We start from the raw sequence: 27,524 nt of genomic DNA on the forward strand, positions 1-27,524 counted from the left end.
TTAACTGTGTTACACCTTTGTCGTTTACTCATTTATCTGTCAATAATAGGCGAATCATAGGATATTTTTTTTTTTGAGGGGGTGAGTTCTATAAAATTTTTTGACAAAAATTTATTGGTATTTTTAAAAATCTGGCTTCAAATGTGCTTAAAATTAATTTCTAGTGTTTTTTCAAAGTTAATAGTGGATTAAAAATCTGAGGAATATTTAATTGAATTTTCCAGCTTATTTGCTTTTTAGTTAGATTTTGTAGATTTGTTGTTTTTAGGATTTATTATTTTGGGAGGAGACATAACATGCACATGATAATTTGTTTTGGGCTAATTCTTAATTAATTTTTGTGAGATTGAAATCCTTTTTTGTTTTGAAACTTAAGATTGTTTTTTGGGTGTCTGTCACCTATTGATCTGATTTAGTAATGTTTAAAGGAATGTAATGCTATGTAAAAGCTTCTTTATACCACATTTTCTTTTCTTCTTTTTTACTATGTGGTAAAAGTATATGGTACTTTGCATAATTTTCACACTCTGTGAAATACAGAAAGGAGAGGTGGGTTTTGTGTATAAGAATGACTGCGTTTACTTATCTCTGCTCTCAGAAATGCTGATTATCAGTTCTGTGTATAACAAGCTTGAGGAAGTAAATTATAGAAATTCTAATATTATGCATATAGCTAAAAGGTTGCAAAATGCCAGACTAAATGAATCACAAGGTGGAATGAAGATTGCCAGGAGAAATATCAACAACCTCAGGTGCAGGTGACACCACTCTAATGGTGGAAAGTGAAGAGGAATTGAGAGCCTCTTGATGAGAGTGAGAAGAGAGTGATGGAGAAGGAAATGGCAACCCACTCCAGTGTTCTTGCCTGGAGAATCCCAGGGATGGGGGAGCCTGGTGGGCTTCCGTCTACGGGGTCACACAGAGTCGGACACGACTGAAGTGACTTAGCAGTAGCAGATTAGAGTGAAAGAGGAGAGTGAAAAAGCTGGCTTAAAACTCAGCATAAAGAAAACTAAGATCATGGCATCCAATCCCATCACTTCATGGCAAATAGATGGGGAAACAATGGAAACAGTGACAGACTTTACTTTCTTGGGTTCCAGAATCACTGTGGACAATGATTGCAGCCATGAAATTAAAAGACATTTGCTCCTTGGAAGAAAAGCTAAGACAAACCTAGACAGCATATTAAAAAACAGAGACATCCATCACTTTGCTGACAAAGGTCCAGATAGTCAAATCTGTGGTTTTTCCAGTAGTCATGTACAGATGTGAGAGTTGGACCATAAAGAAGGCTAAGTGCTGAGGAATTGATGCTTTTGAATTGTGATGCTGAGAAGACTCCCGAGAGTCTCTTGGATAGCAAGGAGATCAAACCAGTCAACCCTAAAGGAAATGAACGCTGAATATTCATTAAGGACTAATGCTGAAGCTGAAGCTCCAATACTTCGGCCACCTGATGGGAAGAGTTGATTCGTTAGATAAAGACTGATGCTGGGAAAAATTGAGGGCAAGAGGGGAAGGGGACGACAGAGGATGAGATGTTGGATGGCATCACTGATTCAAAGGACATGAGTTTGAACAAACTCTGGGAGATAGTGAAGGACAGGGAAACCTGTCATGCTGCAGTTCATGACATCACATAGAATAGGACAGTAGTTTTTTCATTTCTCCATTTATGGTGAAGATAGTCCTGGAAATAAATTTCTGGTAAAGATGTTTGGTTTATGGTTAAAAAAAAAAAAAAAAAAATTTAACCCTGAAAATAACTCAAAATACTAAAATAAATAGGAAATAAGAGGTGGAACCGTTAAAGTGTTTTTTATCATACAGCTACTTCTTTGGCAATAAAGCTTATAGGGAAGTATGTTTCTGTTAATTTTTGTGTAACTTTCTGTATTTTGACTTTTCTATAATAAAGGTTATTACTATAATAGTTGCTTTAATATAAAGTTAGGTTCTATAATTATATAGGTGTTATAATGTAGATAAGGTTAATTTGACATACCCAATTAGATGATGCCATTGTGCTATGTATCTGTATTGTATTTATCCAAACCAAAGTAAACATTCCCTAGTGAATGCTCGTACTACTCAAACCTATTTGGAATTTGTGTGAATTGTTACGTTATTTCTTCATTAGGTGGTATTTCATTATCCAAAATAATATGGAATTATTAATGCGGAACAGTCAACTTTCATAGAGTTATTTAAGATTTCTGTGCATGATCTTTTAAAAAAGTACGGATTTTTAAGAGTTTTAAGCTTGGTTTTCAGGTATTTTTGTTTTAAAAAGATCATTATTTTTAAATTAAGTGTTTAAAACATATTCCACCAGAACTACTCTCACCATTTCTTCTTGCAACCAAGTTGTTATATAAAAAACTTTTTGAGGATTAAATTCTTAAAGTGCTTTAGTGTACTTTTTAAATACTTCACTTTCTTTTACTTCATTTTCATTCTAGGTTTTCATAGTTGTCTTTTGGTTCTTACAAATACTTTCAATTATTAGTCTTCGCAGTTTTCAGTTTGTTTGCTTTAGTTTAGAAACTTCTTTCTCTATAATTTTGATATTTGCTTCCATTTTCTTCTCTCCTGCCTGTCCACTTCCTTTCGTTTGAGTGTTTGTCTGTTTGTATGTGTGTGTGAAGAGTTCTCTTTTACTCAGTTAGAACTGTGGGATATGGTATGAGATGAAAATCTGTATGTAGTGTGTTACCCTTATACAGAGTTTTGTGGCAGTTTTGTGTTGACGTTTGGGGCCAGAAACTACTTGCTGAGAGGCTATCCTGTGTTTTGATGGGTGCTTAGCAGCATCACTAACCTCTACCCAGTAGATGCCAGTAGAATTCCCTGAGTTTTAACCACCAAAAATGTCTCCAGACATTCCAAAGGGTCCCCTATGGGGCAGAATTATCTTGGTTGAGAACCATTACACTAATATAAATTAGTTCTGAATTTATATGTTCTAAATCTAGTTGTCCTGAGAGACACTGAATTGCTGTTTGAGCCCCAAACTTGTTTTCTGGGGCTAAGCTTGAGGTTAAGACCTCACACTGTGGGCTTTTTACTGGGGCCAGGGGGATCAGGTTCACACAGACTAATACACAAGGCTAATTTTCACTGAATGCTTATTTTAGAATCTGTGGATCATGTGGTTTTTCATATTATATCTATTTATATGACAAATTAGATTTTCCAAGATTAAACCTATCCCATGATAGACCTTTCTTAGTTGTAAAAGCCAATTATCTAATTATCCTTTTGAATTCCCTTTGTTGATATTTTATTTAGAACCATTTCTATTTGAGAGAGTACATTTCTGGGTGCAATCTTTGGTCTGAATAACATTCAAATTATTTCAAGTACTGATTATTTTTAAATAGTGAAGCTTTGTAGACATATTTTGTGTTCTATAGAAGTTTGAAAAAACCTTTAAAACAAGCTTTTTTTTTTTTTTTGTAACTTTTCTGAGGTCATTTTTTAAGACCACTTTCTGATTTTATTCCTGGATTGATCTGGTGATTTCTAAAAATTTCTTGAGTAATTAGTTTTCCTTTAAAATAGAAATGTATACATTTCATTGAGATTTTTAGGCTTGGAACTTTATAGCATATCCAAGAACAAGCCTAGTTTCGTAAGTTCTCACATCCCACTGGACTGCTGAGTCTGACCCAACTCTGCAGCATCTCTTTTTAGAGTGTTGAATTGGCAGATCTCTTTGTGTATTCTGTAATCTCATGTGGCTCTGGTTTATTTTTCATTGCTCATCCTGATAGGCTTCTTTGAGGTATTCAATCTTTTGAGATGCTTTGGAAATGGATTGCTGGATGGATTAACCATAAAAGTGCCAGTGGCATTTGAGTTCACTTGGTGGAATTCATCAGTTAAATATACATATTTTCAATATTAGATGTTAGAAGGGCTATTCATATATTGGCAAAAAAATATACCCAGATACCTAGGATGAATTTATTTTGAAGTTTACTGACTTCAGAAAGATCTGGTTCACTTAGCTCTAATAAATGAGATACTAGTGTTTTTTTTAATATGGTTTGATTATCTGAGAAAAATTAAAAATAGAATGCTACTTTAAGATGTATATAAAAGTAGCTCTGACAAACTGATTTTTAATGAATTAAGTTAATTTTACTGGAAAAAACATGGATTGTTGAAAGCTGGACTTTTGAATAAAGGTTTTAAGTGGCTAAAATATATGAAAGTCAACTCTGTTATTCTGCAAGATGACAAAAATAAAGAGTAATTTAATGAGGAATTCATTGTACCGAGAGGCAAGCCTGCTTGGTGTAACATTATGGATATAAAATTTTTTGTCTGACTTTTTTTGCTTTTTCATTTTTCTAAAAACATTTCCGTAGTTACCAATCGTTTCCCAGCTTGGGTTAGTTTCAGTGCCTGTATCATAGAAGGATCCACCTCATAAAAGAAGTCAGAAGCTGTCTTGAATAAACAGCACCCTTCTGCGAGATTATCTCATGTCAGTCTGTTTTCTGGCACTACTGTTTCTATGTCATCTTTCTCATTGTCTGCTTTGGAAGCATTCCTATTAATTCCTGTTGCGTATTGTCTGTTAGCTCTTGAATTTCTCCAAGATCCCTGTCTTGAAACCCTTCATCCTCCACTTTTTTTTTTTTAAGCCATATCTATACTCTTTCATGGTTTCCTTGACTGGCTCTGTTGTAAATGCTGTTAAGTCATGTACAATATCTGGACATAGTTTTCTCCACTGGGAATTTTTTGTTTCAGGATTGACGGCTTTCATGGCTTTTTTAAAAAATTGCAACAGTGACATCTTCAGGGGTGTAATCCTTCCAGACCTTCATGATCTTTCTGTCAGAGTCCTCTTGTATAAGTGTTAATCGCTTAGTCGTGCCCAACTCTTTGCGACCCCATGGACTGCAGCCCACCAGGCTCCTCTGTCCGTGAGATTTTCCAGGCAAGGATACTGGAGTGGGTTGCCATATTGTCAACCTATTCTGTAGCCTAATTAATGTACGATGAGCCTTAAAGGTCCTTTGACCCCCTGATCTAGAGGCTGAATTAGAGACATTGTGTATGAGGGCAAATAGGTAACTAATACCTTCATTATTGAACTCATGGGGTCATTGTTCAATAACAATGGCCAGGGGACATTGTCCAATAGCAGAAGAATTTTAAAAAGTAGTTTTTCACTGACCAAATGCTTCCTGACTTAGGGAATGTGTCAGTGGAACCAGTCCTTTTTCTGGATTGGATTCTCATCCAGTCGTTCTTGTTTTATAACCAAAAGATTGGCAGCTGATGTTTATCTTTTCCCTCAAGGCTCACGAATTGGTAGCTTTATAGAGGAGGGCAGTCTGGACCATAAACCCAACTGCATTTGCACAAAACAGTAGTGTTGGCCAGTCTCTTCATTTCTTAAATTCTGGTGTTTGCTTCTCTCTCTTCCTCCCTCCCTCTCTCTCTCTTTTTGCACTAATACATATTCTTAGTGACTTCCCCCCCTCCACGCCCTAGAATAGGGCACCTTTGCCTGCAGTAAAAACCTTTTCAGACAAATATCCTTTCTCCTCAGTGATTTTCTTAATGGCATCTGAGAACTCTGCTGCTGTCTCTTGGTCAGCAGAAGCTGTTTCTCCAATTATCTTGACATTTTTAAAGCCAAACCTCTTTCTAAAATTATCAAACTATCCTTTGCTGGCATTACATTCTTCCAACTTCACATTCTTCATCTTCCTCTTGCTTTAAGTTTTCATGTAATGATTTTGCTGTTTTTCTTGAATTGTATAGAGTCTTGTCGGTATACCTTTCTTATAACAATCCTGAATTAAAAGTTGCATTTTCAATATGCATAAAAAGTGCAAAGTTCACTATGCTGGGACAGCTGTAGTGACAGCTTCACAAATTTTCTTTTTTCTTTTTAATTTATTAGTAGTTCTTACCCTGTATTCGTTTATCTTGAAATGGTGGTCAGTTGTAGCTATAGATCTCAGTCTGGCACATATCAAATAATTCAACTGTTTTTGGCGTCACAACTGTTCTGTGTTTCTTAGGAGCATTTCCAGCATCAGTAGAGGCAGTTTGTATCACAGAGTGGTATTTCGCTGGATGACTGTGCCAATTTTTTTTTTAGTCCATTTGTCTATTGAAGGGCATTTGGGATTTTTCTAGTTTGTGGCAGTTAAGAACAGAGCTGTTATAAACATTTGTGTATAGGTTTTTATGTCAACATAAGTTTTACTTCTTCAGAGTATGTATAGTTTGGAGTCATATGGTAAGTGTCTATTTATGTGAAACTTCCAAATTCTTCCTGAGTGTATATACCTTTTTTTTTTTTTGTATTGTCACCAGCAGTATATTAGAGTGTCAATTGCTTCATGTCTTCGTGGTATTTTTTTTATGTTAGCCATTCTAATAGGTGTGTAGCAGTATCTCATGGTGTGGAATTGGGAGATTTCTTCTTTAAATTTTGCCAGGGAAGCCATCTGGCTCTTGGGATTTCTTTTTTTGGAAGGCTTTTAACTACAGTCTCAATTTAAAAATAGTTATTCAGACTCTCTCAAACTACTGAAACTTTGTGGTATCCTTCATGTGTGTCTTGTTTATGCTGCTGCTAAGTCGCTTCAGTCGTGTCCAACTCTGTGCGACCCCATAGATGGCAGTGTCTTTTTTATAGTTTTCTTTTATTATTTTAAAAATTAATGTGAAGTCTCCTTTTAATTCTTAATATTGGTAGTCTGGGTCTTCTCTTTTTTTTCCCCTTGATCATTCTTAGAGATTTATCAATTTTATTGATCTTTTCAAATAACCAATTTTGATTTCATTGTTTTTTCCCTATTTTTCTGTTTCTCTGGTTTCAGTTGAACATTTTATATTACTCAAATTTATGTCCTTTTATACTTAAAAAATTTTTTTAGTGTAGTTGCTCTAGAGTTTACAGTCATCTTTATTACTAATCTAAGTTCATCTTTAAATAGCACTGTCCTACTTCATGTCAAATGCAGGTACCAGAGTATTCCCCACTCCTGTGTCCTTTTTGATATTGCTGTCATTCATTTATGTATATGCTAAAACTCACCCAATACATTGTTACTGTTACCAGTTTAGACTGATCTTTTAGATAAATTAAGAATAAGAAAAGTAAAAGATTTTGTTTTACTTCACTTATTCCTTTGCCTTTACTCTTTATTATAGATTCAAGTTTTTGACCTGTATAATTTTCCTTCTATTTGAAGAACTTCTGTTAACATTTTCATGGCGGGTCTCTTATTTTTGTTTGTGTGTGAAAGTCTTTATCCTTTTCTTTTGAAGGATAATTTCACTGAATATAGAATTCTAAGTTGGTAGTTTTTTTCTTTCAACACTTTAAATAGTTTACTCCACTCCTTTCTTGCTTGAGCATTGCTGAGAGAAGCCTGCTGTGATACTTTTCCTTGTTCTTCTGTCATTAAGATGTTTTTTTCTTATGGCTTTTTTCAAGATTTTCTGTGTCTTTGATTTGAATATAGTATACTTAAGTGTAGGCTTTTCCTCTTTTTGTCCTTTGAGTTTCCTGGATGTATGGTTTGGTATTGGTATCAGTTCAGTTCAGTCTATCAGTCGTGTCCGACTCTTTGCGACCCCATGAATCACAGCACGCCAGGCCTCCCTATCCATCACCAACTCCCGGAGTTCACCCAAACTCATGTCCATCGAGTTGGTGATGCCATCCAGCCATCTCATTCTCTGTCGTCCCCGTCTCCTCCCACCCCCAATCCTTCCTAACATCAGACGCTTTTCCAGTGAGTCAGCTCATTGCAGGAGGTGACCAAAGTGGTGGTATAGGTTACTAATTTTGGAAACTTCTCCACCATTATTATTTCATTTATTTCTTTTGTCTTGTTTCTTCTTTCTTCCTTTTCTTATATTCCAGTTATGCATATATTATATCTTTTGAAATTGTTGGATGAAACAGAACTTGGATGTTCTGTTTTGTAAAAGAATATTATTTTTACATTTCAGTTCAAGAAGTTTCTGCTGATCTGTCTTCAAGCATCTTGGCTCTGTTCTTGGGGGATGAACCCGCCAGTGGCATCCTTTATTTCTGCTACAGTGTTTTTTGATTTCTACCTTTTCCTGTTGACTGCTTATCTTAGGGTCTTTATCTGCTTACCTTACTCATCTTTGCTTACCTCCTTTTTTCCCCCCATTATCATCCTTAACATATTTAAGATTCTCTGATTTCAAAAAACTTGTTATACTTGAGTCTGGCTTTGACTCTTGCTTTGTCTTTGTGTTTTTCTTGCCTTCTGAGTGAATGATATGTAATTTTTTGTTGAAAGTTGGACATGCTGTATTAGATAAAAGGAGCTGAGATTAATAGGTCTTTTGTGTGAGATTTTATAGTAATCTGTCAAGGAGTGTACTCTTTAACAGTCGTTCTACCTGTGGGTGCCGGAGGCATCAGATTCCTTTAGTGTCCTTGTTTTTGTCTCCCTCTTGGGTTTCCCTCAGCACTCCTCCTCAGGTAGAATCTGCATCATGTAAACTCTTTCAGTGGTGATTAACTCTTGTTATAATGGAGCCCCATCAGTGTAGTTGTAAGGTGATGGGGAGAGGAAGCATCCTTTAATCTTAAAATCAAACCTTAAACTTTTAGTGGGTCTTTGACCTGGGTCTGTGATGTCTTTCTTATCTCCACACTTTTCCATGTGAGACAGAAAGGTAAGAGGGGACTGGAATCAGAGAAATGCTGTTATACCCTTTCCAATGGTGGAATCAGGACCTGGTAAAGTCCTTTTCCTGGAGAGCAGGTCTTTGTTTTTGTTAGTGGTTATTTCACAGTGACTACTTTCCCTTTCCTCCTTGCCAGAACCACAAGGAGATCTTTATAGACCCTTCACTGTGAGAACCTGATGGGGTTCCTGGAAGTAAAACCCCCAAAAATTGGAGGCCAGCTGATACTGTGGTCCCTAGGAGTTTTCTACTCTTAGGCTGTTCCACACTCGGCCTCCAGAAATTCATCGAAGTTTGTGTTTTAAATTTTGTAGTAGATTGACTTTTTGGCCCCGAAATGGTATATCTAAGTCCTGCCCTGGGACATATGAATGTGATATTTGGAAGTATAGTTTTTGTAAATGTAACTATGGATCTTAAGATAATATCCTAGATTTAGGGTTGGCCATAAATCAAGTGAGTGGTATCCTTATTAAGAGTAAGGAGAAGGAGATTTGAGACAGAGACACAGAAGGGGAGGGCCATGGAGACGGAGATTGGAATTACGCCAGCCAAGAAATGCCAGAGGTGGCTGGCAGCCCCTAAAAGCCAAGAGAGAAGCGTGGAGCAACTCTTCGTCAGTCTCAGAAAGACCCAACCCTGATGATACCTAGATTTTGTATTCCAGCCATCAGAGATGTAACCAGGAAAGAATTTTAAAAGTTTTATTGTTTGAAGTCACCTAGTTTGCGATAGTTTTTATGATAGCCCTGGGAAACTAATACAGTATTCATAGTTGATGACTCCAATGGTTTCTGCTTGGGGTGATCTAGTAGATCTAAACTGTGACTCTGGATATGCCTGTGTCTCTGTATCTTGAGATGGTGGTTTGCCCCGTGTCCTCACTTCTCTGATGGGCCCAAGGAAGGTCATTGATTGTTCAGCTTGTTTAAATGTTTTCTCGTTGTAAGGGTGAGTGTGACAGTCTCCGAGCTTCTTTCATGTTGGAACTGAAATTGCAAGCCGAGGTTTTTTTTTTTTTGGGAGGGTGGGGATCTGGCATTTTTATACTGTATTATTTAGTGATTATCACATGCATGTTTATCTTTTAAATATCTAATGTTAGTTATTGCCTTTACTCTCCTTGCAAGAGTCTTAGGCTACTTTAACTCCTGATTTATACAGCTGTTATTATTTTAATCTTCCTATATTTTAAATTTCCTCATCAGCCTCCCTCCTCCTTTTTCTGCTTATTTAGGCTTTTTGTTGGGGTATAACCGTCATATAACTGTATTTCAGGTGTACAGCATAATGATTTGATATTTATATGTTGTGAGAAATGATCACCACAGTAAGTCTAGCTAAGATCTGTCACCATACATAGTTACAAATTTTTTTTTCTTGGGATGAGAACTTGTAAAAGGTTTACTCTTTTAGCAACTTTGAAATATGCAGTACAGTTTCATTAAAGTCACTATGCTGTGCATTACATCCTCAGGACTTACTTATTTTATAGTTGGAAGTTTTTATTTTCATTCTTCTGATGGTTACTGATGTTGAGTACCTTTTCTGTTATCTGTTGACTATATGTATGGCTTCTTTGGAAGAATGTTTATTCTGATTCTCTGTCCATTTTTAAATCAGATTCTTTTTGTTTGCTTTTTGTTTTTGTGTTTTTGTTTTTAAGTTGTATGAGCTCTTATTAATCCCTTTTGATACACATGGTTTACAAGTATTTTCTCCCATTCTGTAGGTCGTCTTTGATGAGTTCCTTTCTGTGCAGAAGCTTTTAGTTTGATGTAGTTCCACTTGTTCTGTTCTCCTTTTGTTGCCTTTGCTTTTGGGTGTCACATCCAGAAAATCATCCCCAGGACTGATGACAAGGAGCTTCCAGCCTGTGTTTTCTGTGAGGAGTTTCATGGTTTCAGGTTTTAAGTCTTCTAATGGACAGTCAGTTTTTTGTTTTAGTCGGTGTTTATCTGCCTATGTGTTTACCGCTCTTTTCCTTTACTCAGTGAATCTGGATATTGGCTGTGTTCCTCTTTTCCTGATGTGCTCAGAGAACACCTTCAGAGTTTCTTTCACGGTGGCAAACTCCGTTTTTGCTTGTCTGTTCTTGTGTTTTGAAGGATTTTTTTCCCTCTGGTTCAGACTTTATTATGATTTGCAGTTATTTTCTTTCTGCATTTTGGAAATATGAAACTGCTGCTTTCTGGCTTCCATTGTTGCTCTTGAGAAGCCCATTTTAAGTGTTGCTTCTTTGGTAACCTTTTAAAAATTTGTCTCTTCTAAGATTTTTTTTTTTTAGTTGCAGGTTTCTTTTTGTTTATTCCATTTGGAATTGCTTAGACTTCTTGACTATGGTTTGATTTTATCAGTTTGGTGAGTTCATAGCTATTAACTTTTCAGATAGTTTTTATTTTCTTCCTCTTGGATGCCAATTAAATATGTTAGACTGGTTTACTGTATCTTCTGTTTCTGTTACATTCTCATCTCTATTTTCTATATTTTTGTCCTTCTTGGCTTAATTTTGGTTAGTTTCTATTTACCTGTCTGCCTTTTAGCTAGTTTTCTGCAGCCTTGTCTAATATACTTTAAAACTTATCCATTGAGTTCCTGCTTTTGGTTATTGTCTTTCTCAATTCTAGAATACTTTTCTGGTTCAAGTTTATTTTCTCACTATCTGTGCTATTCAGCTTTGTGTCAGTTTTTCAAGCTGTAATTTATATCCCTGAACATGGTAAATGCCATCGTTTTAAAGTCTGTATGTGATGAGTTCAGTATTCGGAATTCACTGAAATGTTTCTGTTATTTCTTGTTTGCCTAGGTACTTATTTTAGTCTTTTTTTTTTTTCCACTTTACATGCCAGCTTATATTTCCTTGTCTCTGGATGTTGTAAATTAACAAAATATTTCTTGACATAATAGGGCATCTCCCAGAGAGGTTTCTGGTTTCTTCTCTTTTGTCTTAAACCATTTGAATGGTGTGAGGTTTCCTGAGTCACCCACATAACGTTAAACTGGGGTACAGTGCTTGGGTGCATTTATTTAGGGTCCTATCTCCAACTGTGTGTGTAGATTTCCAGTGCTCACTTCAATTTCATCTGATAAAATTGCTACATTTTTAAGTAGTTTAATCTTCCTAAGAAAGTGATTTTTATATTTCATCCTGTGAGATTTGGTGCAGATTATCTAGTGTTCTTTTATTTTGAGTCTTTTGTTGCTACGTTTTAAAATCTTTGTTACCCTACTGATCAGATAAATCCTAAAATGTCATATCTGTTTAAATTGGATAGCTTTCTTCACACTTTATAAAGAAACTGTTACATAGCCAAAGTAATTTAAATTTTACATTCTCTTTCAGTGGCAGTCACAACTGAAACGAACAATGAATAATCCACAACCAGAAAGTGTCATCTTAAATGATTGGTTTTGTAGGAGAGTAGGTCAGGGGGAAGAGCCATCAGTGATAGACAGGGTCTGTATGCCTTTTATAATCCTAGAGTGTTTTTCAGGATGTGCATGTTTTCTTCCTTCTATTTTTTTCCTTCCAAATGTTTTTAGTCAACATATATTTCTTCACTTTAAGCAACCATTTAAAGTGAAGAAATAACTTTAGTCAGTCAAATACAATTGTTTTAAGTGGTGAAAGAGTTTTGTTTAATTTGAAATTTAAATTAATGAATTTTCTGAGTTTCCACAATATGGAGGGTGCTGATTCTTGGTATAATAGACTTCTGAAAATTTTATTTAAACTGTTTTCACTTTTCTGCAGGTATCACTGTACATACTGTCTAGTGAGCATCAGTGTTTCTAGTAACTTGTTTTTATCTAACTAGTGTATGTTTATTGTAGAAAAATCCTGAAGTATGAGTTACTGTTTCTAAGAATGCCCTCACTTATGACAGCTGAGACTTTGGGGATCCCCACAACTGCCCTCACATTTGATAGTCCGTTGGAAGGGCTTACAGAACTCACTGAAAGCTGTTATACTTTTGGGGATGGTATTCTATTGTAAAAGGATACAGGTTATGTTTGGCCAAGGGGACAGAAGCCTGGGGCAGATTTCAGGACGGTACCAGACTTGATGTCAGTGACTCTGTCTAAAGTCATGGATGGTGTTAAGTCCTGATGGGGATGTGTGACAGCGTGGAGAGTATTGGCAACTAGGGAAACTCACTTGAGTCTTAGCGTCCAGAGTTTTATTGAAAAGATACAGTTGACTGCCCAGGTAACTGACCTTTTTAGTGTCTAGTCCTTCTAGAGGTAGAACAGCTGCAACAGGGTTTGAAGCCCCAACATGATGACATTGTTCGGTAAAGTCTTCAGGTAACAAAGGTGCCTGAGGAACTTAAGAATCCCTCAATAAACAAAAAAACTCTTCCTGGAGATCAGGATGAGGCCAAGTCCTATTCTGTCTTTTGGGTGAGATTAATTTTTTTTTTAATTGTAGTATAGTTGATTAACAATGTTGTTTTAGTTTCAGGTGAACAGCGAAATGATTGAGTTACACATCTACATGTATCTATTCTTTTTCAGATTCTTTTCCCAGAATAAATACCAAGCAGTTTCCTGCTGTTATACAGTAGGTCCTTATTGATTATCTGTTCTAAATAAAGCAATGAGTATGTGTCAACCCTAAAATCCCCATCTGTCGCCCTACTCTTTTAATTCTTTACTAAAGGCGAAATATTATATTAAAAAGAGATAACAAACAGCATCTTAGATCCCTTCAGGCATCTGTTAACATTTTGGAATGTAACTCTTTATATTTTTTTGTTCATATGTTTGTTTCTTCCCTTTTTACAAAAATAAATTGTTACAGTACCTTTGTTTTATAATCTTTATTATTTAGAATGATATTACAAGCCTAATTAAAAATGTTTAAAAGGGCAAGAAGGACTTCTGGCAGTCCAGTGGTTAAGACTCTGTGCTCCCAATGAACCCATGGTTTCAGCCCCTAGTTGGGGAAGTGAGATCCCACATGCTGCTGCGTGGTGTGGTCAAACATTAAAATAAAAGGACAAGACTTTAACCTTATTTACCATATGGTGTTTTCTTTAGGAGAAATAAATTATCTTTGACTGAGTAAACTTTTAAATTATGAAACATAGAATCTTGAGTTATAAACATCTTTACAATAATATTGGACAAGCCACTTTTAATACTTAGTGCTTTCTTAAAAAAGAATCTTATACAAGTAATACCTGCATATGCTATAAAAACAGAGGAGCCTGGCATGCTGCAGTTTATGGGGTCAGCAAGAGTTGGATATGACTTAGCGACTGAACAACAATGAAAAAAGCAGTACTTCCTTGCCTTACTGTTCTCTTCCTCTGTTCTCATTCTTCAGAGGTAAACAACTTAGAACTGTCTAATCTTTCAGTTTTGATCTTTTGGCTTTTGCGTTTCTAAATAACAAGTTCATGTAGCTGTTTCTGATTGGATACTTGCGTTTTTTAACCTTCTGATATGATAGGTAAAGATTTAGCTTACTTGTAATCTCACTTCTGTTCTTTGTTTATCCCGATACAGTTTTATTTCTCTCTTAGATACCTTTCTGAATTCTGAGTTTTATAGTTATACTTTTATTTCTTTTTCAGCAACTAACGCATTATTTCTGGACTTAGAAGTTTGTATGATGAAGATTTACCCTTTTCTTTATCAACCTTCTCAATATTTTACTTTATCCTATGACGTAAAGGCTTGTTAATATTTACATTTTGTTCTGTAACCATAATATAGTCTTTTTGTTTTGTTTTAGGTTGGTTTTCAATGTTAATAACTAGTCTCTGTTATTATGACCATGTAAATATTTGCAGCCAAGTAGTATATATAATGATTATATTTTCAACACAGTATAGCTTTTTGCCTTTTCAGAAGTTTCTAGTCTCTTTAGTTTTTCTTCTCCTTATAGTTTTATTGTCTCTTTGAATTCTAGATTCTTAAGGATAGTATACAATTTCACAGTCTGGCTCTCACTTCTTTTTTGCCCCCAAATACTTCAACTTTCTGTCTCCTGCTTAATCTAGACTGTTCCTTAGATCTGTTGCATGATTACTGTCTTAGAACTTTTCTTACTCTAGGACTGGCTTCACTGTTTCTTGAGTTTTGTACCCTCTCTTTTGGTTCTTATTTTGTTGGATAATATCATGTAATTGCCTGTGTATTGTTGTTCAGTTGCTGAGTCGTGTCTGACTTTTCAACCCTGTGATCTAGAGCCCGCCAGTCTCCTCCGTCCTCCACTGTCTCCTGGAGTTTGCTCAAATTCATGTCCGTTGAGTCAGTGATGCCGTCTAACCATCTCATCCTCTGCTGCCCTGTTCTCCTTTTGCCTTCAGTCTTTCCCAGCATTGGTCTTTTCCATTGAGTTGGCAGCTCTTTGCATCAGGTGACCAAATTGCATATGTAGAAATTAATTTTCTTTGTCCTTGTCTGTCTGAAAATGCTATATCTTGAGTATGGAATACATTTTTCTTCAGTACTTAGGTGGCTTTGCCTTTTTATTTTCTTCTTCTGGAATCTGGTGTTGCCAGTGAGAAGTCTCCTAATAAATATGATTTTTATTCTTTTGTATATGAACTTTTTATTTCTTCTCAGAGAAATTTCTAGCATATGTTTTTTAAATGAATTTTTAATTGGAATATAGTTACTTCACAATGTTGTGTTAGTTTCTACCACACAGCAAAATGAATCAGCTGTATGTATGCACACATATCTCCTCTTCTTTTGGATTTCCTTCTTGTTTATGTTACCATAGAGCATTGGGTCGATCCCTGGGTTGGAAAGATCCCCTGAAGGAGGGCATGGCAACCCACTGCAGTATTCTTGCTTGGAGAATCCCATGGACAGAGGAACCTGGTGGGCTACAGTCCGTAGGTTTGCAAAGAGTTGGACATGACTGAGCAACTAAACACAGCATAGCAGAGAGCATTGAGTAGAGTGCCCTGAGCTATTCAGTAGGTTTCCATTCTGTTCAGTCGCTCAGTCGTGTCCGGCTCTTTGCGACCCCGTGGACTGTAGCCTACCAGGCTTCTCCATCCATGGGATTCTTCAGGCAAGAATACTGGAGTGGGTTACCATTTCCTTCTCCAGGGGATCTTCCCGACCCAGGGATCGAACCCGGGTCTTCCGCATTGGAGGCAGACGCATTAACCTCTGAGCCTCCAGGGAAGCCCAGGTTTCCATTAGTTAGCTATTTTGTATATAGTATCAGTAATGTATATATGTCAGTCCCAATCTCTGAATTCCCCCTTTCCACCCCCAAGTAGTTACTTTTTAATTTTTTTTATTGTACTGGACTCTCATAGACCTCTTTCTATTTGAAGATTTGTTTCATATAGCTTTGGAATATTTTCTTCTATTATTTCATTATCTATTCTCTGTTTTCTCTTTTTTTTTCCTAGAACCGTTATTTGGGTGTTGAATTGATCATCTGTGTCTTGTCCTTTTATATTTTCTTTATGTGTCTTTACCTGTTTTGATAAAATTTTCTTGGGTATGTTTGTCTCTACCTTTGCAAAAAAAATTGACTTGTTGGAAGATACATTTCCAAATGCTTTTTATTTTCATATTTCTTTTTTCATAACATCCTGTTCTGATTTTAGGAACTTTATTACATCTCTTGAGGGTAAAATTTTGTACAGTTTAAATCTTTAAAAATTTTTAGACATTAAGTTGTAGGAATGTTTAAAGTACAATACAAAGAATTTTTTCCTGACTGATGCTTTTCTCCTGAATATTTTAGTGTTTTCTACAGATCAAGATCTTCTACTTAATCACAGTTCAATTATAAAATGTAAGAAATTAACATTTATTTATATATGTGTGGACTCATGGATTTTTGCTTTACTCAGTGGGGTATATTGTTACACTTTATCTTATTTTAGTTTTCTCATCATTTATTTTGTTGCTCAGATTGTCTTGACTTGGCCAGTAGGATCTGTTCTGATATTACTTCTCTGTGTCCTTGGACATCAGCTTATCTTTCTTTGAGAACTTCCTTGCTTCCTAGCACAACACCATGTTCCAGGTTTATCTTGTACTTTTCCTGCCTAAGCCCTGGAATTGCATATCTTCCCAAGGATTCCTGGTTCCTTTCAGTAGACAGTGGTTTTTATAAGATCTCAGCATTCAGTTCAGTTCAGTTCAGTCGCTCAGTCGTGTCCGACTCTCTGCAACCCCATGAATCATAGCACGCCAGGCCTCCCTGTCCATCACCAACTCCCGGAGCTCACTCAGACTCATGTCCACAGAGTTGGTGATGCCATCCAGCCATCTCATTCTCTGTCGTCCCCTTCTCCTCCCGCCCCCAGGTTTGCTCATTGAGAGGTTGTGGTTTCAGGCCCTTTCAGTGGATAGAGCTTGTATGCGTGTGTGGTACATTTGTGTTTTATTGTGTATCTGAATGTCTGTGTATTGAAAACCATGAGTTCGTGGTGATACTTCTCATTCCCATTTAATATCACAGGATTAAGTGAAGTTTTTTCCTATTATGTTTGTAACTCCCTTCCTTTCACAGAGAAACTTGGTTTCCGTTGTCTTTAATTTATTTACTTATTTGATCAATTCTCCTAGATGTAACCAGTCATTCCCCACCCTTATATGGACACCCTCTTCTCCTGCATGGGCTGTTCGACCTCATTCTAGGTGACCTCCACCCTCCCTCTAGGTTACCTTTCCTCTGCATGGTGATCTGGCCCTACCCCCAATGCAGTGTGGCTTCTGATATTCCTTGCCAAGCTGCCCATCAGCTTGGATGCCCTCACCACTGTGATTGGGTACTAGCATCCCATATCATGTCGCCTCTGCATGGATGCCTTCCTCACTCTGCCTTCAAGTTGTTATAGGCTGCACTCGGGGAACCTCCATAGAGGGACACCCTTCTCGCCCTCCTTTGGCTCTGATAGCGTCCCTGCCACCCTCCCCTAGCTTTGGATGCCGTCTCTACTGTTTTGGTCCCTGTCTTCTCACGCCTTCTCAGACTCCTTCCCTTCCTGGGTCTCCCTTCCCCCTACTGTGCTTTTCTGTACCTAATGACTTTAATACTGAATTATTCTGGAAGGGGAGAGGTTGGTGTGTGCTTCATCCAGGAGTAGTTTTTCGATATATCATCGTCTTTCATGGTTAACTGTTGTCTACTGTTCATATTTATGAATAAATGATAAGCAGAAAGCCGATTGGGAACTGTTTATATGGGTATGACTTTTTAATTTTATTTTAGAGTTAGTAGGTTGGAAACCACCCATTGCTCTGGAGACTTCTAAATTCTGGGTATCAGAAGTCATTTTTCTAGGAAACCATCACTCATCCATAGTAGCTTTACTAGTTCCCCTAGACTATTATGTGTGTGTGTGTGTCTGAGATTAACCCTTTAGTATTTTACCTTTGAAGAAAAATCCCTGCCTATGTAGCATTGTTGTCTCAGAACTGTTGTGATTAATAATGGGTCTCAGCTCTTCCATTTTCAGTTCTATGTTTCCCATGAGCACTCCTTGTCTTAATTTCTGGCCTTTCTGGGGTTCTGCAGAGCAGTTTGATGTCTCTGTTATAGTTTCCTTAAGTTTTCTGAGCTCTGGCTTTATCAGTTATGGATCCATTTTCAGGAATTTTAACTTTCTTGCTAATTCCCTTCTCAGATTGGTATGTTTTCAGCTACAAATACAAATCTTGTCTAGAATTTACTTAAAAGTTAAGAAAAAACTGCTTCTCTAACAAGAAATCTAAAAGTTATAGGGCTGGTTAGCTTAGCAGTTGGATCAATCTAGTAAAGATCCAAGCCATTTTCATCTTTCTTTTCTGGTATTCTAAGCATATCTGCTGTTTTTCTTGCCTAATCTAGTTGTAGCAGTTTTGACCATTACATTCTCAATGAAGACTATCCGTAGTCTGTAGGAGGACACTGTTTCCTTGTCTTTTGTTCATAAGGTCAAATAAAACTTTTCAGGAACCCCTCCTTACATTGTATTGGTCTGAGTTGATCCATCATACCAGTATTTGAAAACCAGTCTGTGTGTGTGTGTGTGAGAGAGAGAGAGAATATGAATGAGATACCGAAAATCTGTGTGTGATCTGTGTGCATGCTCAGTTGTGTCTGATACTTTGCAACCCCATGGACTTAGCCCACCAGGCTCCTCTGTCATTGGGATTTCCCAGGGAAGAATACTGGAGTGGGTTGCTATTTCCTTCTCCAGGGAATCTTCCTAACCCAGGGATTGAACCTGCATCCCCTGTGTCCCCTGCATCTCCTGCATTGGCAGGTGGATCCTTTACTACTGAGCCACCTAGGAAGCCCCTGCTATAAATCAGTTCTCTTTAGACCTTTGTCTCCTTGACCAGAAGTGTTAGGTGTCCTGGGACTTACTTAGTCTTGCTTAAGCAAGATTCCCAAAGTCAACAAGATGACCTGATTGTATGTTAGTGTTTGAGAAGTACTGGTCTAGAATAGTTTAACCCTCTGGGTTTAACCCTCTTGAGTCTGAGAGAAGCTTCACTTGTAAAAGTACAAGGTCCCAAAGTACCTGAACAAAATCAGGGTTCAGTGAGAAAGGAGGAAGGAGGAAGAGTCGGTGTGGGAATGGCTGTTTGGTAGCCAACAGTGTCTGCCCATACTCCCTTTCCTTTGTTTTTTCTTTTTTGGTGTAGTTGTGTATATGTGTTCTTTTTTCTTAATCATTCTTATAGAAGAAAAGATAATGGAGGTATGACTAGTATAGTTAATACTATAGTTAATAATATGCTTATCTGCTGTCCTGTAACCTTAAAATCCTTAACAACCTTCATTTCAGGGCGTATTCATTTTCTACGCTTCTGTGAAAAATATTGCCACAAACTTAGCAGATAAAAATAATACACATTTATTATCTCACAGTTTTTGTGGTTTCTTTAGCCTGGGCATGGCTATGTCCTCTGCAGGGCTGCAATCAGTGTATTGATCATGGCTGGCTTCTCAGCTGGGGAAGGATCTGCTTCCAGGCTCACGAGGCTGTTGGCATCATTCAGTTCCCTGTGGGCAGTTGGACTAAGGGCCTCAGTTGTTTTCGGGCTCTCATCCAGAGACTTCCTCAGTTACTTGCATGTGGCCCTCTCCATAGGCCAGCTCAACAAAACAGCTTGCATCTTCAAAGCCAGGAAGTGACAGTTTCCTGGCAAGGGGATATTACAGCCTTACGTCATCACATACAATCCATCATCTTTGTCATTTTCTGTTGATTAGAAGTCAGTCATAGGTCACGTTCACACTGAAGGAGAGAGAATTACACAAGGACATGAATATCAAGAGATGGGTATCGTGGGGACCACCTTAGAGTTTGTCACGAAGGATGTTTGGCTGACTGGCAGAATAACTGGCGAGGTAGATGGTACATTGTGTTGAGGTTTCTCCTTAACGCTGGTACTGTGTGCTATACTTGGGCAAAAAAGAAATTTGCTGATGTGGCCAAATATTAAAAACTGAGGTAAACTTTGATGGTATCTTTCTTATATTAATCATTGCTAAATAGGTTCCTTAGTTTTAAGTTTATTAATATGGTTAGTAGTATTTCATGAGTTAAGTTTTTTAGATGTTTGTTTCTTTTTTTGTTAGTTGACTATATTGTGGAGTATGACTACGATGCTATACATGATGATGAGTTAACTATTCGAGTTGGGGAAATCATCAGGAACGTGAGAAAACTACAGGAGGAAGGATGGCTGGAAGGAGAACTCAATGGGAGGAGAGGAATGTTTCCCGATAATTTTGTTAAGGTAAGCATTCTCCATTAAATTCCTTGCTGTTGCTTCATAGGATTTAATCTTGAAGAAATACGTACACATATTTTTAACACTAAAATATTTTAGATAAATATTTCGTCTGAGGAATTTTAAAAACTGGAGATTCAGGTATCACTATAATGAATGTTATTGTTGCCTGGTGTCCTGGGGGATTATAAAACTGTGTGTGTGTGTGTGTGTGTGTGTGTGTGTGTGTGTGTGTGTACATGTACCTGTCTACCTGTAATTTAGGTAGCACTTTGTAATTTGGAAAGAGTTTTGCTATCTACATTTCCATTTAAGCCTAAAAGTCCTGTGGAGGAAGTAGGGCAGACGATAGCCCCATTTAAAATCAGTGACATGTAGGTTGAGAGATTAAATGGTGTTTACCCAGGGTTGGATAGCTAATAAAACAGAATCTTAACTGAAATCTGAGATAGTTGCCTCTTTACTCAAGTGTGAGTAAAAACACTTACTGGGTTTTGTTGCTTTTCTAGCCCCTTTGAGAATCTTGTATTCTTATTTTTAAGTGTCAGCATTACAGCAGTTATCTTTCATAGTAACAGATATTCTTCAACTACCACCAAACATTCCTTTTTAAATAATGTTCTAGTCACTTCTGCCAGAAACCAATCAAGATTTTTAAATATATTACAAACTAAAAAAGTTCTCAGAAGTTCAGAGGAAGAGAAAAAAAGTAAAGGATATCTGTGTATTTGCATGCCATTTATAATAGTCTTAACCCAGAGCTTCCCTGGTAGCTCAGACAGTAAAGAATCTGCCTGCAATGCAGGAGACCCCAGTTCAATTCCTGGGTTGGGAAGATCCCCTGGAAAGGGGAATGGCAACCCACGCCAGTATTCTTGCCTAGAGAATTCTGCGGACAGATCGTGGGGTTGCAAAGAATCGGACATGACTGAGCAACTAACACTGCTATAGTTGTCTTTATTTTCTAGATTAGTTTTCTTACATTCAGCCACATCCCTCTTCTTATGAATTTGTGGCTGTGAGCTCTTCTGGGAAGGCTCGAGTCTAATATCTCTCATTTGGTTTGTCCAACTTGCAGAGTAGTTGTTAGAATGTCTGTGCAGTGTGAATGCTTAGTAAATATTTGCTCAGCTGCGGTTTTACTAAGTGTGAACACATACTTTGTTAATTGGATTTAGAGAAGGTGAACTAACTACACTTTACCTCTTGAAAGACCTGAGAAAAGCTGTAGTAGGAATTGAGCTCTTTTGTTTATTTTTTACTTTACAAATTGACTTTCTTCTAATCTGAAATGGAGTGTAAAGCAGATCCTGTCAAAATTGAAGTAGAATAACTGCATTTAAACATGGTCAAATAAAGTCTGCCTTTGTTGGTAGAATGATATAAGGAAAATCACATAATGTCTTTGTTTTCTTCCTTTTAAAATGACCTGTCTTTAGTCTGTAGTCTGTATATAGTAAGCTGCAACGTTGGCCTCTCATCTCTTTCTCTCTCTTTTTTTTGGGGTGAGGGGGGAAAGTGGCTTTTCAGGAAGAATATATTAAAGTAATAGAACAGTGGTTAAAAAGAAGAACTTAGTAAGAAGTATTAATATGGTTCTCTTTTAAATTGTGTGCTGATAGGCAGTCCCGGTGCTGACGTGGTCACAGTAGTGGAGATGGCCTGTCATGGGACTCCCATCTTAAAATACATTTTCCTGTCCTGTTACAGTACAGCTAATTGTAGAACTTGAGTTTAATGAACTGCCTGCTAGTAGAGGATGCTGTTTGTGTTTGTTCGGAGATGGAGGGAAGCTTAATCTGGGATTAAAATGAACCACAGGGTGGATTAGAGTTGGGAGCCATCATCATGAACCCATGTTTAATTTAAAATATATACAGATACATGTAGAAATAATTTTATATGTGTGTGTTTATACTCTGGTCAGTACACATGCATATATATATTCCTCGTTTCTTCCACTGAGGGCCTGGAAGCAGTGACACACCAGTACCAGTGAGTACACTCGGTGCTCAGATCTTGGTTTCAGAATATCATTTTCCAGTAAAAGGAGGCTCCTGGGAGGAGTGATCCTATGGCTGATCCTATGGCTGTAACACGGTATTCACAGGATGAGCCTGGAGCAGCTAGCTAGTAGTGCCAAGAGTAAGAGTTTGGAAAAAAACAAAATTATGGGCCATGTCAAGGCAACATAGGTGCCACCCAGAAAGCTGGTTGAGCATCAAAATAACCTAGTATTTGAAGAGCAGATAGATATGCTGCTGCTGCTGCTAAGTCCCTTCAGTCGTGTCCGACTCTGTGTGACCCCATAGACGGAAGCCCACTAGGCTCCCCCGTCCCTGGGATTCTCCAGGCAAGAACACTGGAGTGGGTTGCCATTTCCTTCTCCAGTGTGTGAAAGTGAAAAGTGAAAGTGAAGTTGCTCAGTCGTGTCCGACCCATAGCGACCCCACGGCCTGCAGCCTACCAGGCTCCTCCATCCATGGGATTTTCTAGGCAAGAGTACTGGAGTGGCTTGCCATTGCCTTCTCCACTAAATAAATAAATGCTGATATAAATAGATTGTTTTGTAAATTATATAATAGAAAGGATAAATCTTACAGAATTATTTCAAGTAATATTTGTAAATACTGTCCCCACCCCCAAGTATCCTTCAAGTGTCGGTTGGACTAAAGAATAGATGGAAGAGAAAAATAGCAACTTTATAGTGGAAACTCGGCAAATACTGCCTTTACCAAGTCATCAAGGCTGACATTGTCAGTAATAAATTAAGTTGATACCATGTATCTGCTGAGCCTCTGGTATTTATTCTTCTCCCAAACCTATCACTGCACTCCATTTGTAAGAGAAAAACATCAGACTGAACCAAATTAAGGAACATTTTACAAATATCTGATCAGTACTTTTCAAAAATTTCCAGGTCATTAAGAAACAAGAAAAGCCTAAGAAACTGATGTTGAGCAGAGACTAAGGAGACGTAGTGACAAGTGCGTTGTGGTGTCTGGATTGGATTCTGGCGTAGAAAAAGGGTGTTAGTGGGAAACCTGAAACCTGTCAGTCAGTGGTTCTGTTAGCAGTAATGTACTAGTGTTAGTTTCTTGGTTTTGACAAGTGTAATACAGTTATGCCAGGTATCAGTGTGGCATATATGTGGGAGATATATGGGAACTCTGAGCAGTTACCTTGGCAACTCTCCTGTAAACATAAAATTATTACAAAGCAGAATTTTTTAAAAATTTTCTTTTAGTCTTTTATTTATTTATTTTTAATTTATTTTTTATTGAAGGATAATTGCTTTATAGAATTTTGTTGTTTTCTGTCAAATCTCAACATGAATCGGCCATAGGTATACATATATCACCTCCTGTTTGAACCTCCCTCCCATCTCCCTCCCCATCCCACCCCTCTAGATTAATACAGAGCCCCTGTTTGAGTTTCCTGAGCTATACAGCAAATTCCCGTTGGCTCTCTATTTTACATATGGTGGTGTAAGTTTCCATGTTACTCTTCCTATACACCTCCCCTTCTCCCCCCGCCCCCACGTCCATAAGTCTGTTCTCTAAACCTGTTTCTCCATTCAGTTCAGTCGCTCAGTCGTGCCCGACTCTCTGCGACCCCATGAACCGCAGCACGCCAGGCCTCCTTGTCCATCTCCAACTCCCGGAGTTCACCCAAACCCATGTCCATTGAGTCGATGATGCCATCCAACCATCTTATCCTCTGTCGTCCCCTTCTCCTCCTGCCCTCAATCTTTCCCAGCATCAGGGTCTTTTCAAATGAGTCAACTCGTCGCATGAGGTGGCCAAAGTATTGGAGTTTCAGCTTCAGCATCAGTCCTTCCAATGAACACCCAGGACTGATTTCCTTTAGGATGGACTGGTTGGATCTCCTTGCAGTCCAAGGGACTCTCAAGAGTCTTCTCCAACACTACAGTTCAAAAGCATCAATTCTTTGGCCCTCAGCTTTCTTTATAGTCCAACTCTCACATCCATACATGACCACTGGAAAAACTATAGCCTTGACTAGACGGACCTTTGTTGGCAAAGTAATGTCTCTGCTTTTAAATATGCTATCTAGGTTGGTCATAACTTTCCTTCCAAGGAGTAAGTGTCTTTTAATTTCATGGCTGCAGTCACCATCTGCAGTGATTTGGGAGCCCAGAAAAATAAAGTCAGCCATTGTTTCTACTGTTTCCCCGTCTATTTCCCATGAAGTGATGGGACCGGATGCCATGATCTTAGTTTTCTGAATGTTGAGCTTTAAGCCAGCTTTTTCACTTTCCTCTTTCAGTTTCATCAAGAGTCTCTTTAGTTCTTCACTTAACTGCCCTGTAAATAAATTCTTCAGTACCATTTTTCTAGATTCCATATATATGTGCTAGAATACAATATTTATCTTTCTTTTTCTGAATCAATTCACTCTGTATTCTAGCTTCATCCACCTCATTAGAACTGACTCAAATGTGTTCCTTTTTGTACCTGAGTAATATTCCATTGTGTATATGTACCGCGACTTCTTTATCCATTCATCTGTCGATGGACATCTAGGTTGCTTTCATGTTCTAGCTATTGTAAATAGTGCTGCAGTGAAGAGTGGGATGCTGCTGCTGCTGCTGCTGCTAAGTCACTTCAGTCGTGTTCGACTCTGTGTGACCCCATGACAGCCGATACATGTGTCTTTTTCAGTTTTGGTTTCCTCAGGGCATGTGCCTAGGAGTGGGATTGCTGGGTCATATGATGGTTTTATTCCTAGTTTTTTAAGGAATCTTTTTACCGTCCTCCATAGTGGCTGTATCAATTTACATTTCCACTAACGGTGTAAGAGCATTCCCTTTTCTCCACACCCTCTCCAGCATTTATTGTTTGTAGACTTTTTGATGATGGCCATTCTGACTGGTGTGAGGTGATATCTCATTGTAGTTTTGATTTGTGTTTTTTTTCTAATAATGAGCAATGTGGAGCATCTTTTCATTTGTTTGTTAGCCATCTGTATGTCTTCTTTGGAGAAATGTCTGTTTAGGTCTTTTTCCCATGTTTTGGTTGGGTTGTTTGTTTCTCTGGTATTGAGTTATATGAGTTGCTTGTATATTTTGGAAATTAATCCTTTGTCAGTTTCATTTGCTATTATTTTCTCCCATTCTGAGGGCTGTGTTTTTACCTTGCTTATAGTTTCCTTTGCTGTGCAAAAGCTTTTAGGTTTGATCAGGTCCCACTTGTTTACTTTTGCTTTTGTTTCCATTACTCTGGGAGGTGGGTCATAGAGGATCTTGCTTTGATTGATGTCATCGACCGTTCTGCCTATGTTTTCCTCTAAGAGTTTGATAGTTTCTGGTCTTAAATTTAGGTCTTTCATCCATTTTGAGTTTTTCTTTGTGTGTGGTGTTGGAAGTGTTCTAATTTCATTCGTTACATGTAGTTGTCCAGTTTTCCCAGCACCATTTATTGAAGAGATTGCAAGCAGAATTTTTATCAAAAGTTAACAACAGGTGATGAACAACAATGGATAGTCCACAGTTGAGTACGGTAGTTGACTTTATCATTTCAGATGCGTATTAGAAGATTCAAGGAAAAATTGTAATTTTTTTGTCTACTGGAAAATAAGCTTTCTAATGGGACACTAGTATGGTACTTTGTAAACACAGAACTGTGGTGTAGATGGTAGAACGAAGCTTCCTGTAGAAAACTTATGTTCCTGTTATTGTTTTGAATAACTATACTGAATAGCAGCATTTAAATTGGGCTGGAAGATGGCTAGAAAGGTCACATCATTTTTGTAGCCTATTATGAAACATTATAGATAGTGTAAATATTTTGTGTGGCTAACATGTCTGTTTTCAGTGTCTCTGCAGTGTTAGTTCATCTTTATGTATGATTTAGAAAATATTTTACAAAAACTGTAGGACAGGGATCTGTGAACTTAATGTAAGAATGTTGTCACTTTGTTATTTTTTGCTTCAGAGCGTTAACTTTATAATAAAGAGAACATGACAGATAACATTGAGTTTTTTGTTATTACCCTCTTCTCATTTCTCTTTCTCCCAATTGCCTGTGTTCTGAAGCTGTGTGTATCCTTCTAACACATAGTTTTATATGTATTTACCTGTGCATAAAGACTATTTTGTGTGATTTATACATTTACATAATTACTGTGTCATATTGCAGCTTTTAAAATACTTAACGTGAAATTTTGATGTGGATACATAATATAGTCACATCTGCCAAAATGTGTTTTATAATGCTAGTTCACTCATCAGTGGTTGATAAATAGAGGAATGAAGTCAGGACAAACTTGTACTTGTTTCTTTTCTAGACAAGGTGAGCTGTGATAGAGTGTAGAGTTTTAATTTCATCAAAAATTAAAACTCACCTACCTGCTTGCATAGACAGCAGTTCTTAAAACCTCTTTTTTCTTTATTTGATCCTCTATAACTGGATATTTTCCTCAAAGTTACACAAGCCTAACATGATCAGGGCTTTTTCTGAATGCAGAGTTCCAAAGAATAGCAAGGAGAGATAAGAAAGCCTTCCTCAGTGATCAATGCAAAGAAATAGAGGAAAACAACAGAATAGGAAAAACAAGAGACCTCTTCAAGAAAATTAGAGATTCCAAGGGAACTTTTCATGCAAAGATGGGCTCGATAAAGGACAGAAATGGTATGGACCTAACAGAAGCAGAAGATATTAAGAAGAGGTGGCAGGAATACACAGAAGAACTGTACAAAAAAGATCTTCACGACCAAGATAGTCACGATAATGTGATCACTGACCTAGAGCCAGACATCTTGGAATGTGAAGTCAAGTGGGCCTTAGAAAGCATCACTACGAACAAAGCTAGTGGTGGTGATGGAATTCCAGTTGAGCTATTTCAAGTCTTGAAAGATGATGCTGTGAAAGTGCTGCACTCAATATGCCAGCAGATTTGGAAAACTCAGCAGTGGCCACAGGACTGGAAGAGGTCAGTCTTCATTCCAATCCCAAAGAAAGGCAATGCCAAAGAATGCTCAAACTACCGCACAATTGCACTCATCTCACACGCTAGTAAAGTCATGCTCAAAATTCTCCAAGCCAGGCTTCAGCAGTATGTAAACCGTG

At 37.5% G+C, this 27,524-nt stretch overlaps 1 protein-coding gene across 1 annotated transcript in view; it reads left to right on the top strand.

Moving 5' to 3' along the window:
• CD2AP (CD2 associated protein) overlaps positions 1–27,524 on the top strand; it is an 89,530-nt gene that overhangs the window by 9,982 nt on the left and 52,024 nt on the right. Inside the window, exon 2 of the mRNA XM_055406524.2 lies at positions 20,279–20,439. Within this exon, the coding sequence (XP_055262499.2) occupies positions 20,279–20,439 (161 nt within the window). The remainder of the gene's footprint in view (positions 1–20,278; positions 20,440–27,524) is intronic.

This window comes from Moschus berezovskii, chromosome 23 (assembly GCF_049115385.1).
Source record: "Moschus berezovskii isolate FMDL1 chromosome 23, NW_MosBer_1.0, whole genome shotgun sequence".
Lineage (NCBI taxonomy): Eukaryota > Metazoa > Chordata > Mammalia > Artiodactyla > Moschidae > Moschus > Moschus berezovskii.